The 12884-nt window shown below is 27.9% G+C and overlaps 1 protein-coding gene across 2 annotated transcripts in view; it reads left to right on the top strand.

Annotated features, from left to right (window-relative positions):
* The window catches only part of LOC136089268 (uncharacterized), a 105743-nt gene extending 93230 nt beyond the window's left edge, over window positions 1-12513 (top strand). The window contains exons 7-9 of one of the 2 annotated variants that reach the window (XM_065815115.1): window positions 1580-1676; window positions 3614-3663; window positions 12108-12513. In XM_065815115.1, the coding sequence (XP_065671187.1) occupies window positions 1580-1676; window positions 3614-3663; window positions 12108-12286 (326 nt within the window). In that variant the 3' untranslated portion in view covers window positions 12287-12513. The remainder of the gene's footprint in view (window positions 1-1579; window positions 1677-3613; window positions 3664-12107) is intronic. The other variant, XM_065815116.1, reaches the window with a different exon arrangement.
* The last annotated feature ends 371 nt before the right edge of the window (window positions 12514-12884 follow it).

Raw genomic sequence — 12884 nt, 5'->3', positions numbered from 1 at the left:
GTCGGAAACTTTATGTACTACTAAGATTTTTTTTTTAATGTTGCGTGAGGAACAAATTAAGGTCAGGTTCTTTGTCAGACAGTAGATCAATATAGTCATAAAATGTGATAATAAAAACATGGTGATTTTAAAATTTATCATCACATTTTATGATTTTATTGATCTAACCAGAGCTAGGTGAGCACTTACACAAAGTTATAATAGACTATGAACTCTGTTAACATGGACAGTATAACAAAAACATGAAAGAGGCTACATTTAAGAGTTCATTTGAGAAATTCTTAAAGAAATTGACTTGCTGTTTAGCTGTAAACCTAGAAACCAAACATTTTTAAAACATTTGCTTCTTTAAACCAGTTTTTAACCCTCTATTTATCATGTAAGCATTTTATTTATCAAACCAGATGAACAAATACATAAGATTGTATTTATTTTGTCGCAATAATAATCCTTTTTAGCGTTGTGGTTATAAAAGTAAAGCTTGTGCTGTGCAATAAAAATTGATATTTTGCAGCTAAATTTTAAAAACATAGAACTTGAAACAAAAAATTAGGTTACACAGTGTTATAAACTAAAGTTTAACTTTTCAAAGGGTGTTATCTAAGGGTGTAAGTATAAATTTTATTGGCTAATCTTGTAAGTCTTTTGGTGCATTTTTAAAAAAATGAAAAAGTATGTGTGCTAATCAAATCAGCTGATTTTTTTAAAGTTAAGATTTATGGTTTTTTAGTTGCGACAGATGTCTCTAATGTTGTACAGACTTTTTCACCCAATGCCACCGGATGAGCAATTTTATTAAAAAAGGGCTTAAAAATATTTTAAGTCGCCCTTCAAGAAAATTTCGATGTAGTTTAGTTACTTTAAGGGACAATTTTTTTGCATCAAATTGTTTTTATAAAATTAAAATGAATTACTATAAATTATATTACTTATAATTACTATACTATATTACTATGAATATTACTATACTAAATTAAAATGAATTACTATAAATAATACTTACTAATAATAGTACTTATAATTACTATAAATTATATTATTACAGTTAAATTACTAATTTACATTAATTTATATTAATTATTAATTAAATTACATTTTAATGGTATTAATAAAAAGAAAATCATTTGCTTATTTTCAAACAAGGGAAATCAACCTTTTAACATATCTTATGCAAATTATTTTTTCTATTTTAAAAACATAAACATATACACATTTTTTTTTTTTAAGAATAGATATTTTCATAAAACTCTATGCGATATAAAAAAAGTCAACTGTTGTATATAGTACTGTATTTTGTAAAGTATTTTGGTATAGTAGTTTATTTTAATTTTTATTTTTAAATCAAAATCATCAAAGTCATTTTCAAATGTTATTCTGTATTTCTGCATCAGTTATCAAATTATAAAAATAATGAATATATGAAAAAATTATTATGAAATAACAAAACATGTTTTACAGTTACAGCTTTGAATACATCGCTACACGCCATTGTCTAGATAATTGAATTATTTATCTAAAAGTTTTATTTGAAGTAATATCTGGAAAAAATAGAATCTAAGAGTTTTAATTATTTTATTAGTAGTTAAAATCAATCCAATATTGTCTTATAACCAAACAAACCAAACAATTTTACATATGAAAACATATCAGTTTGTGTGCACAAACATGCAGAAAAGGTACAGTGTATGCTGTTTTTTTTTCTGTTTTTTATTATAATGAATATAAAAAGTTTAACAAATCAACCATAAAAGTTTCAAATAAATTTGTAAAGTGTTAATGTTTGAAAATTAAAAAAATAAAATTAAAATAAAATTTAAAATGTTTTTGTTTTTTTCTTATTTTGTTTTTCTCTTTTTTTAATAATTTAGATAACCAGGAATCAAAAACTGAATGTTTTTATAATTTTTTCAAGTTTTTGTTTGTACAAACCAAAGTTTTATAGTAATAAGGTTGTTTTACATATTCAAAAAAATTGTTTTACCCCCACCCCATATTTTTATACCTAAGTTGTGGTAAGTCACAGTTTTATTTCTTTAACAATTACTCATTCAACAAGAATGTTAAGACCTCCTTTCTTACCTATGTCACTTAAAAATAAGCTAGCATTAAACCACAAACCTTGTGGTTTTTAGCCACAACTCTAACCTCTGCATCATGGCTGTTTGAGCATACCTTATAATTTCCTGTAGGCATGTTTTATTTTCAACCTGTATATTATAAATGTTATATGTTATTATAAATTATAAACCTGTATATTCTCAAATGTTTTTCAACTTATCATTAACGAAAGAGTTTTTGCAATTTACTACATATTTTTGAAAGGGTTTCTCATTTTGTGTGTTATGTTTTCGTAAGTACTAATTGATTAAAGAATAATATGCGTAAATGTTCTGGGTTCACATAAATCTATTTTTGCAGTAGTGGTATAGATATTAATGTAATTTTACAATTTTAGATTTTACAGTTTGACAGGTTTAAGCCAACTACACCTTAAGGGCAATATAAGTAAAGAAACAAGAAAGAAGCTTATTTATCTTATCTATAACCAATGTATGGTGTAATATGGTGCTTTGATAAAATTAATTGGTCTACCTGAGTACCTCATATACCTAATAAAAAATATGCTTTTTTTCTATTTAAATAAAGAATTTTTTTTATAACGTCATTTTAGGTAGTGATGATATGACTTTTAAAAAATTTGACTGTTGACTAAATTGGCTATATAATTATAGCCAATTTAGTAATGATAATAATATTGTATTGATAATAATATTATAGCCAATTTAGTATAGATAATAATTTAGTATTGATAATAATTTAGTATTGATAATAATTTAGTATTGATAATAATTTAGTATTGATAACAGGGATGCGGAGTCCCAAAAAGGACTCCGGATTTGAAAATCACAAAAAGATTACTTCATCCTAGTTTTTTGTATCCAAGAGCTCTAAAAATATGAATAAGTTTATGGACTACTAATAGGAAAAAAAATTAAGACTTTTAGGTTAGAGGAACAATCGTTTTTTGAGCCCCTAGTCCTAAGGTATAATGGCAGAAAGGACTCCGGGACTCCAGGACATTGGGCTTAAAAACAATAAGTTTCAAGTCATTAAATCTCATGAATTTTTTTTATTATAGCAGATAATAAGTCAACAAACATGTTTAGAGCATCTGGACACTACAGGCTTGAAATAAGTAGAGATATAAAGCCGGAGTCCTTTTTAGACTCCGCATCCCTAATTGATAATAATATTGATAAGGGGAATAAATTTTTTTTTCTCAAATAAGATGTAATAAAAATAAGAAAGTAATTTTTATTTGCTTTTTATTTTTTAATATCATATCATTTAAATAATAGAAAAAATTAATTGAACACATAACTTAAAGTTTGATTAAGTATAAATAAATGATGGTGTAAATTGGATAATATTTTAAGAAAGTAAACAAAAAGCTAAGTAAATAAAGATAAAAAAATTTTAGTTTTATACATAAGGTTCAACTTTTTTTTTGCTGTGAATAATTTTATTTTACATTTCGTTAATAACATATAGAACATGATTTAAAATATTTATTATTCATACATAATTTTTAATTAAAGTTTATTTTTGTTAGACAGCCAAGTCCTTGCTATCAGCGTGAAATCTCAACAGGGATAGTTACATGTAAGTTTCTTAAATGTTTTTTAAATGGTAAACACTTTGTTGATATTTATGTTGATTTAGTTGTTCTTTTTAATTTTATTGGGAACAATTGTTTTTACATGCATTGAAAAGTAAAAAAAAAAACTGTATTATATGTAAAATACGGATATTGATAAGATATTATAAAGTAAAATACAGATATTGTAAAGTAAAATTCCACTGAAATGGAATTACCAATAGAACAATTAAAACTTTTTTAAAATGTTTATTTTTAAAGCAGCAATATCAATATTATTAATAACAATAGAAATAATAAGATTAGTTATGACAATAATAAAAATAAAAAAAACGATGAAAATAAGATTTGAAAAAATGATACAGCTATTTAAAAAAATATATTTGTTTTCTGTATGACTCATCAAGGCAGTCAATGAACTTAATGAAAATCACTCTAATACAGAAATTTGCTGTCCTTCGATTGATAGTTTGAAAGAATTTGCTTCGTTGTTTGGACCAGCAGTGATTGCTTTAGTGTGGCAAGGTGAGAATGCTAAAGTGCTATTGGTTACCCAAAAGCTAATCTAAAAGCTTTCTTGATTATGCTTATGGAATATAAAGTAAGATTACTTGATCATGACTTTTTTTCTTTGCTCTATGACATAAATTTACTCTTGATTTAAGATTTAATTAAAGGTTTGAAATAAATGAGTAAGCTCCTTGCTACTTAATACTTGCTATTCAGGTCGAACTTATGTTGCAATAAGATCGGCTAGACATTTGAAGTGAACTACTGCTATTTCAAAACATATTAGGTTGGATATGTAATCGAATTTCAAACAATGTGAACTGTAATTGTAATCCAATAATCAAATCTAACTCTGTTGAAGTGGCTAACATGTTTATTAGTGGAGGAAAACAAATATCAAAAAACATTGCTGGTCGTAATTTTCTCGCTTAATTTTTGTATTCTTTAATTGTTGCCACTAATGCACCTAAGTGCATTTAATTCAGTTGAACAGAAAAATGACTTACTTCCTTGTCAGCGTAAAGAACTAATTTAGCCTTACGAATTTTATGGATCTAACTTGGACTTTTTTGGAAAAACAATTAGCTTTAAATTGAAATGAGAATATTTTAAATATGTTGGCGAAACATTTGCTAAAGCGTTTTTATGTATAATGATAACTTTGAAACCTACTCAGAATTTATAGGCACCATATTCATAAATCAATGACAAAATAGAATTTTTAAAAAGTTAAGAATGGATTACTGTTTATGTAAGATCAAGTTTTTCTTAAGTTAAGATCAAGTACGCAGATTTTTAAACATTTTAACGTAACTGCTTTATTTAGCCATAAATAAAATATTTCCAAAAGTTCAAAAAAAGATTTGTTCTATAATTTATAGTCCACTTACTGACTCACAGTTATCAGTCAACAAGACTTATTGCAAAACATTTTATTTTTCAATATTTAGACTTTGTTCTAAATATAAAGTTTGATCAACTTTGCTTAGTTTTAAAGACTGCTTTTAACTAGTATAAAAAAAGCTTTACACTAGCATCAAAGACAACTTTCAACAATTATCAAAGACAATTCTCAACTGCAGCTTTTCACAAAAGTTAGAACGATTACAGAATTTTAAGATCTAATCTTCGGTTTTTCTTGAATAGAAATCTAATGGAAATAGATATCAAAATAATTTTTTTTCCAATTTGGTAAATGGGTTATTTGTTAAAAGAATAAAAAAAAAGTAGGTTTTGACTCATCACGTTTACTCAGAATTTTCATTGAAAGGTAAGTGATACAATTTAAGAGGTGTCACTAAAGTTTAAATGATTTAATTTAGGATTTAGTATTTACTAATTAATTAATAAATCTGGTGCGAAAATTTTTTTTATTTTTAAATCAAGTTAAAATGAGTAGTTTACTATCAAAAAATTCATCACAACATCATCAGGCAGCTTCTAATTCATTAAAAATTAACTTGAAATATTGTAAATTTCAAATTAATTTCAATTGCATGCAAATGGGTCGAAAAACATGTTTCTATTGAGATCAAGTGGCAAGTTATTGGTATGACGAGGACAAAAAATCACACGTTTCTGAATATTGCGTTCGAAAAACCATCAAAATCTGGGAGCTTACCAAGGGCGTCTCAGACATGCCGCGATTGGGAGACCATCCAAGCTTAACAACCGTGACAAAAGGGGTATGTTCAGAATGAGCAGAGAAAACCCCAGACTCAGCTACAAAAAGCTAGCACAAATCTTCAACAAGTCAAAAAATAATCTAAAAGTTAGCAGAGAGCTCGTGAGACGAACATTGTTGGACAAAGGTATTGGAACGCACATAGCTGTTAGAGAACCTATTCTTTCAATCATGGATAAACGTAAACGACGAGTGTGGTCCAAAGAAAGGCTGGGCTGGTCTGTAGAACAGTGGGCAAAAGTTATTTGGAGTGATGAAGCTAATTTTCAAGTCGTAAACTGCAAAGGAAGAATTTATGTCAAAAGATTTGCAACTGAGAAATATTCAGACAGGTTTTTGCAACATAGTCGACAAGGTGGTGGAGGTTCGGTATAGGCTTCTGTGAGCTGTACGAAGTCTGAATTAATCAATACACCTACAAAAACACATTGGAAATGTGTTTAGTTCCATCAATCAGACACTTGTATGGCAGAAGTAAGCAGTTCATCTTTTAACAAGACGGGGTTTCAGCTCACACAGCTCACTCAATCAAAAAAATTTTTTTTTAAAAAAGTTCAATGGGATGCTCTAGTGCCCTAGATCTCTCAAAATTAATTTGATATCATTTTACAGTTTTTTTTTATTAAACAAAAGCCAAACATACTTGAAAATATTCTGCAATTGTTTAAACTTTCGTGAATAGTTGTACTATCATTGGCAAATTTTAAGTAGTTTTAATGAAAATTTCAGCCAGTATCAACAGCAACTTTCAATTACTATTAAAGACAATCTTCAATTAGTATCAAATACAACCTTTAACTAGTATCAAAGAAAACTTTCAACTAAGATCAAAGACAACTCTTAACTAGTACTGATAAAAACTCTCAGCTAATTTCAAAGAAAAATTCAATCAGTAGACAAAGACAACTTTCAATTACTATTAAAGACAAACTTTAACTGGTACCAAAGACAACCTTCGACTAGTATCAAAGGCAACATTTTAAGTGTACAAAAACTGCAACATATTTTATATTTAATTGAATGCTTAAATTTACTCGCCATTCTTGAAAAAATTCATTTGAAAGTTGAAAAATCCTGATACCAAAAGTCCAAGTAAAAAAGCTATTTGAAAAGACGAAAATAAAGAAATTGATTTTTTTCAGAAGATAATTAAGTGGCGAAAATATTTTAAAAAGAGCAGAATCAAACATAATTAAAATAGAAGTGTTAGTGATTTCCAACAAGAACAATCAACTTAAATTTTTTCTCTTGCATAAGATTTTATGAACCTATTTAGGAAAAAAATTTATTTTTGATAAGGAGCGGATGGAGGGTCTAAAAACATTTTTTATTTTGTAGTTCACGAGCGAGCCGTAACTGTGTAACAGATACATTTTTTACTTGACGTTTGACTGCATACCTTGAAACCTACGGTTCAATAGAAGAAAAATTAAAACTAAGGTGCACAGGAACATACTCTAAGACCTTGCAACACATCCCCAGAAATTTTTTTTTTTTATTTGATTGTCTTTAGAAAACATTTCCTCATTCAAAAATGTAAATAACAACTTTTTTTAGTGGGGGCCTGGGGAGAAATCACATATTTTAGGGGAGTGCCCAAGAATTTTGTTGTTCAAGATAGGTAACTAAGAGGCATAGAGCATACTCGAATTTCTCGTATGTTAAAACTGGTGTCGAATGAGGATAACTTGCAAAAAGTTAGGGTAATTGGAGCTAAACCAACAACGACCCGACCCCTAACTGCCCTCTTCCTAGAACTACATCTCCTTTAATCGTAAAAATTCTTATTTTGTTCTATCATATACTAGATCAAAATTCATTGACAGATTTCAAATTTCATCAAAAAATCTCTTCTCGTATAAGATTTATAACCATGCGAAGCTTAAAAATACCCCTTGAAATAACTTTAAATGGCTTCAACTTTTAAACGAAAAACTTTTTAATTTTTATTTGAAATCTGTTGATGAATTTTGATCTAGTTTAATATAAAGCAAGCAAAAAATTGAAAAGTGTTTTTAGGAAACATACCCTAGGGGGGATTCGGGGGATTGTTTTGAACACGACAAAACCATGCCCGTGCCCCTGTATTTAGATTTTCAGAAATGTTTGTGATAGATTTATCAATTTTTTATTTTTAAAGCTTTTACAACTATTACTTTAACATTGAAATTTACAGATGGATAAGTAATTTTCATTACTTTCTATTTACATTTTTATTGAAATAAAAACAAAGCAAAGCAACCTTTAATTACTAACAATTAGTAAAAGCCAGCAGTTGCTAATTGTTAGCAGTTGCATAATAACTCCTTACGAGCGTTGATATACAAACTGAAAGCATGTTTATAGCCCTTATATTGACATTTGATTGATATGACCAATATATTATGCCAATATTATCAATCCATATCAGGAGTTTTTCTTTGAAGCATTCATTTAAAATGCCTAAACATACAAAAGAACAGTGATTTTGTTAAAAAATTTTGCAAATGCTGCTTCAGGAAAGGCAAGGATTTAAGACCAATAAATAATGCTGAAACAACTTATTTAAGTCTAAATAAAAAGAAAAATGACTAGTCAAACCTTATCAAAACTATATTCTGGAAAGGTTAATCAGCGGATAACCCTGACCTTCCTACCATACTTTGCTCAAAATGTAGAAAAAAGCTTGCAGGGACTGATCCTTACTTCACTATGCAACCGTGTTATGAAGGTAATTATAACTATATTGATGTTTAATTTACTTCAATTAAAATTTAGTTTCTCTATTTTAGTTATTATAGTTGCTATACATATGCTATAAAATTTAGACCTGAATACCAGAGTTATTAGAGGGAGAAAATGTGAATGTTTTATTTTTGAAAATGGGCGTAAAACAAAAATGGAAAAAAAATTGGTTCCTATTGTTGAATATGTGTCTGGAAAACTTGTTTATCAAGGTGCTGAAAATGTTTCAAATAAACCTGCAGAAAGACTAATTTGTCAAGATGGCTATCCCCAAGTGGGGCAAGGAGTTCCACATCTCTGTACAAAATTGGAAAGACAAAAGAATTTGACTGCCATTGTAAAATCTACATCCCCAAATACACAAGGAAAAGTTCTGTCCAGCTCTATCAAAGATTTCAACACAAATGACTCAGGGAACACCTTAGCTTTAAAACTTTTGTCCGAAGCAATTCACTGTCTCTTTCGGAAAGACTGAGGTTAAGAAACCTTTCTTTTCTTTAGATAAATTGAACAAACTTCAATTAAAACTACATTCCAGGCAACTTTTTGTTGCTTAAAAATACTTAAAAAAAAAACTTAGTTATGAGTTGAAAGCCAATTTTTGTAATAACTTCATTATCATTTCTAAGTAATCGCAACATGATTGAAGTTGCACGATTTCTGAGAAGTGATGCAGGACAGTAAAGTGTAGAATCTGGTTTCAATATTAAACTGATTGAGAACAACGAAATGACTGTAAAAATATTTAATTGTGATAGACTCCCATTGCTATTAGAATTAAATGAAAGCGAAGAGGTAAGTAAACATTACCAAAAAAAAATATTTATATAGTTAGATTGCAATTTTTATCATTCATTTTGATTTTCTATGAATCTATAGTTGGTAGAAATAGATACTCCTATTGTGTATTGCAATGACATTGAAGAGCTTGTAGCAATGGTACTTCATTTTAGAAGTCAAGAAACAAATGATGTTGATATCAAATTAGGTGTAGATGGAGGGCAGGGATTCCTTATAGTTACACTGTCAATAACCCTAAAACTGGAGTTAAAAAATAATAAAATTCCAGAGAAACTGAGCAAGTGTGACTGATATGCGTGCAAAGATTTTATAGATTCAAGCGTCCACAAAACTATTATATTGGCCATTTTTCCTTCATTGAACAAAAAATACCATATTATGCGGTTAATTTTGGATAAGTAAAATATTTCATCCTTAGATTACACAGTATCTGAAGTTCTAAAGATTTTGCCTCAAATGGTTGGAAAACAAACTGCAACATCAAAGCACCCTTGTCCGTATTACAACACTCCATCTCCTAACTTTAAAAAAGCTGATCATTACACTCTAGAGTCTTTGTGTAGATTTTCCGACCAATGGATGGCTGATGGTGTAAATTTAAAAAAGCAAAAAAGTACACATGTTGTTAATCCCCCTTTATTAACAGGCGACAAAAACAAAAAAATACTAGAACTTGTAAATATTACTGGTCTTCATATACTGCTAGGTGCTGTTGACAAAATTTTTAAAGAGATTGAAAAACAATTATTTGAAAACAAGGAGTATGGGTTATAGTTTGTTAACTAATATCTGTGTAAGATAAACATCTGCAGAGTGTCCTACCAAGGGCAGCATCGCTTGGAATGCAATGCTTGTAATAAATTGCTTAAAAACATAGACAGCTTTGAAATGTTTTTTCAAGAGTCTAGTCTTGGAGTTTTGCTGCTAAATACATTAAGGTACTTGGAGAATTTGAAAAAATAGTCAATGGTTCTTTTGGAAAATCATTAAGCTCCGCATATGTTAAAGATTTAGAGGAGTTCTCTATGAGCTATAGAAATCTAAGGGCTACCATTCCTTAGAAGGTACACATAGTTGAGAAACATGTTATCAAATTTATCAACATGAAAGGTGGAGTCTTTGGTATAATAAATAACTTTTAAATTTGATAAAATTAATTTATAATCTTAGTAATTAAATATTCTATTTCAACAGTTGAATCGTAAAATTTGCATAACTTACGACAAATGTTTATTAAATAAACTTGCAATTTTTTTGTACTTCTACTATTCTATAGGCTTAGGTTACTGGACCAAACAAGCTCTCGAATCCATTCATCTGGATTTCAATCAGTTTTGGCGAATTAGAAAAGTTAGAGAGCACAGTCCAAACTATATAGAAGCGCTAAAAAACGCGGTTGTTGCTTACAACTACAAGCACTTTTAAAGTAGCTTTCTATTTGCAGGAATGTAGTTTGTAAAAAGTAAAATATTATACCTCCAATGAACCAACGTTTAGTATGACTTTGAAATGTAAAATATCAATCATAATGTAACCATAAAGACCAGAATTTTTTTTTTTTTTTTTTACCGTTGTAAATAATTGTAGCAAATCCTGCTCGACCCCTAATAGCCCTCCCCAGGGTATGGTTTCTAAATACATTTTTTAATTTTTTGCTTGTTTTATATTTATCTAGATCAAAATTCATCGACAGATTTCAAATAACATTAAAAAAAGTTTTTCGTTTAAAAGTTGACCATTTAAAGTTATTTCAAGGGGTATTTTTAAGCTTTGCATGATTATAAATCTTAAACAAAAAGAGATTTTTTGATGAAATTTGAAATCTATCGATGAATTTTGATCTAGTTTATGATGAAACAAAAAAAAGAATTTTTACGATTAAAGGAGATGTAGTTCTAGAAAAGGGGGAGTTAGGGGTCGGGGCATTGTTGGTTTAGCTCCGATTACCCTAACTTTTTGCAAGTCATCCTCATTCGACACTAATATCAACATACTAGAAATTTAAGTATGCCCCATGCCTCATAGTTACCTATCTTGAACAACAAAATTCCTGAGCACTCCCCTAAAATATGTGGTTTCTTCCCAGGCCATCACTAAAAAAAGTTGTCGTTTACATTTTTTGAATGAGTAAATATTTTCTAATGATAATCAAAAATAAAAATTTCTGAAGATGTGTTGCAAGGTCTTTGAGTATGTTTCTATGCACCGTGTAATCATATTTTTATTAGCTAATTACAAGTCGTAAATTATAATTGTTGAAGGCTGCGATTAAGTAGATTTTAGCTGTTACTTTTAATTACTAAGCGAAAAAATCAATAAATTCTATCCTTAAGCTCTATGAAATTATAAAAACCATAGATAAAAAAATTACTTTTTAAATACGAAACAACGATATTAAATCGAGCTGATATAAAAACACTGTTTATGGGTTGTTTTATATGTGAAGAAAATAATGGAAAGGGACTTCTAAATAATTTGCTAATATGTAAACAGCCTGTTTTGAAGAAGAAAGAAAATTTCATTAAAAAAGTTCAGCAAAATAATTAAACAACGAGCTTAAAGTATCAATTTGTTTTTTATAAACAACTACAAAAATTAAAGCTTAAAACACTATGAATAAAAATTTTGTTTTATTAGATTTGAAGATTTTGTTTTTCTTTTTTTTTTGGCTTTCTATTTTTGCTTGTACTTTAACAGCATGTATAGTATTATTTTTTAATAATTTTTTAGTTCTTTCAATTCTATTGTTGAATGTATTTGGATACGATTCTGTTAACAACGTTATCTACGGACGCACGCATAGAAGTAATCTTATTGAGATGAACCTAAATAACAGAAAGCCATTAATTATAACTAAAGAAAGATGTTCTAAAATAAAAGCATGCCAGACATTTATTAGCGAAAATTGACATAATTAAAATGTTTCTATAAATATCTACATCTAATACACAGTATGAGAAATTTTATTTTTGTTTGTCACCTTTAGTTAAAAATAATATATCATTCCGCACATAAAAGCATAAATGCACTAACCGCTTTACAGTACTAAACTTTTCATGTAAAAGGTTACGACACGAATATGATTAAGAAATGTATATGCATATGTTTTACAAAGATAGATTTTTTCATACTTATAAATAAAGTCTTTTTAGATTAAATATAAGTTTGAAGCATTTTGTTTTTTACGTGGATATAAAATGCCTTTTTTTAGCTTAGTGAATTTTTTAAGCTGCATTTATTGAACATTTTTAGTTGTAAAAAGTACTTTCATTTTCTAATGAAATAAATTTTCTATAAATTTTGAACCTTAGCTTAAGATTAAAATCAATTTAAAAAAAATTTAAAACGTTTTGAATTAGTTTTTCCTTTTTATTAATATTTAAATAAGTTTTATTATGAGTTAATACTTAATTATTAAATATAACGTAAATAATGATTTCATAACATTTATATTTATTGATTCTGTACTTCTTGATTTTATTTAATCATAATGAGATATATCTGCGC

The sequence above is a fragment of the Hydra vulgaris genome, chromosome 13 (genome assembly GCF_038396675.1).
Source record: "Hydra vulgaris chromosome 13, alternate assembly HydraT2T_AEP".
In the NCBI taxonomy this organism is placed as follows: domain Eukaryota; kingdom Metazoa; phylum Cnidaria; class Hydrozoa; order Anthoathecata; family Hydridae; genus Hydra; species Hydra vulgaris.
This window is presented reverse-complemented; position numbering and strand designations above follow the sequence as displayed.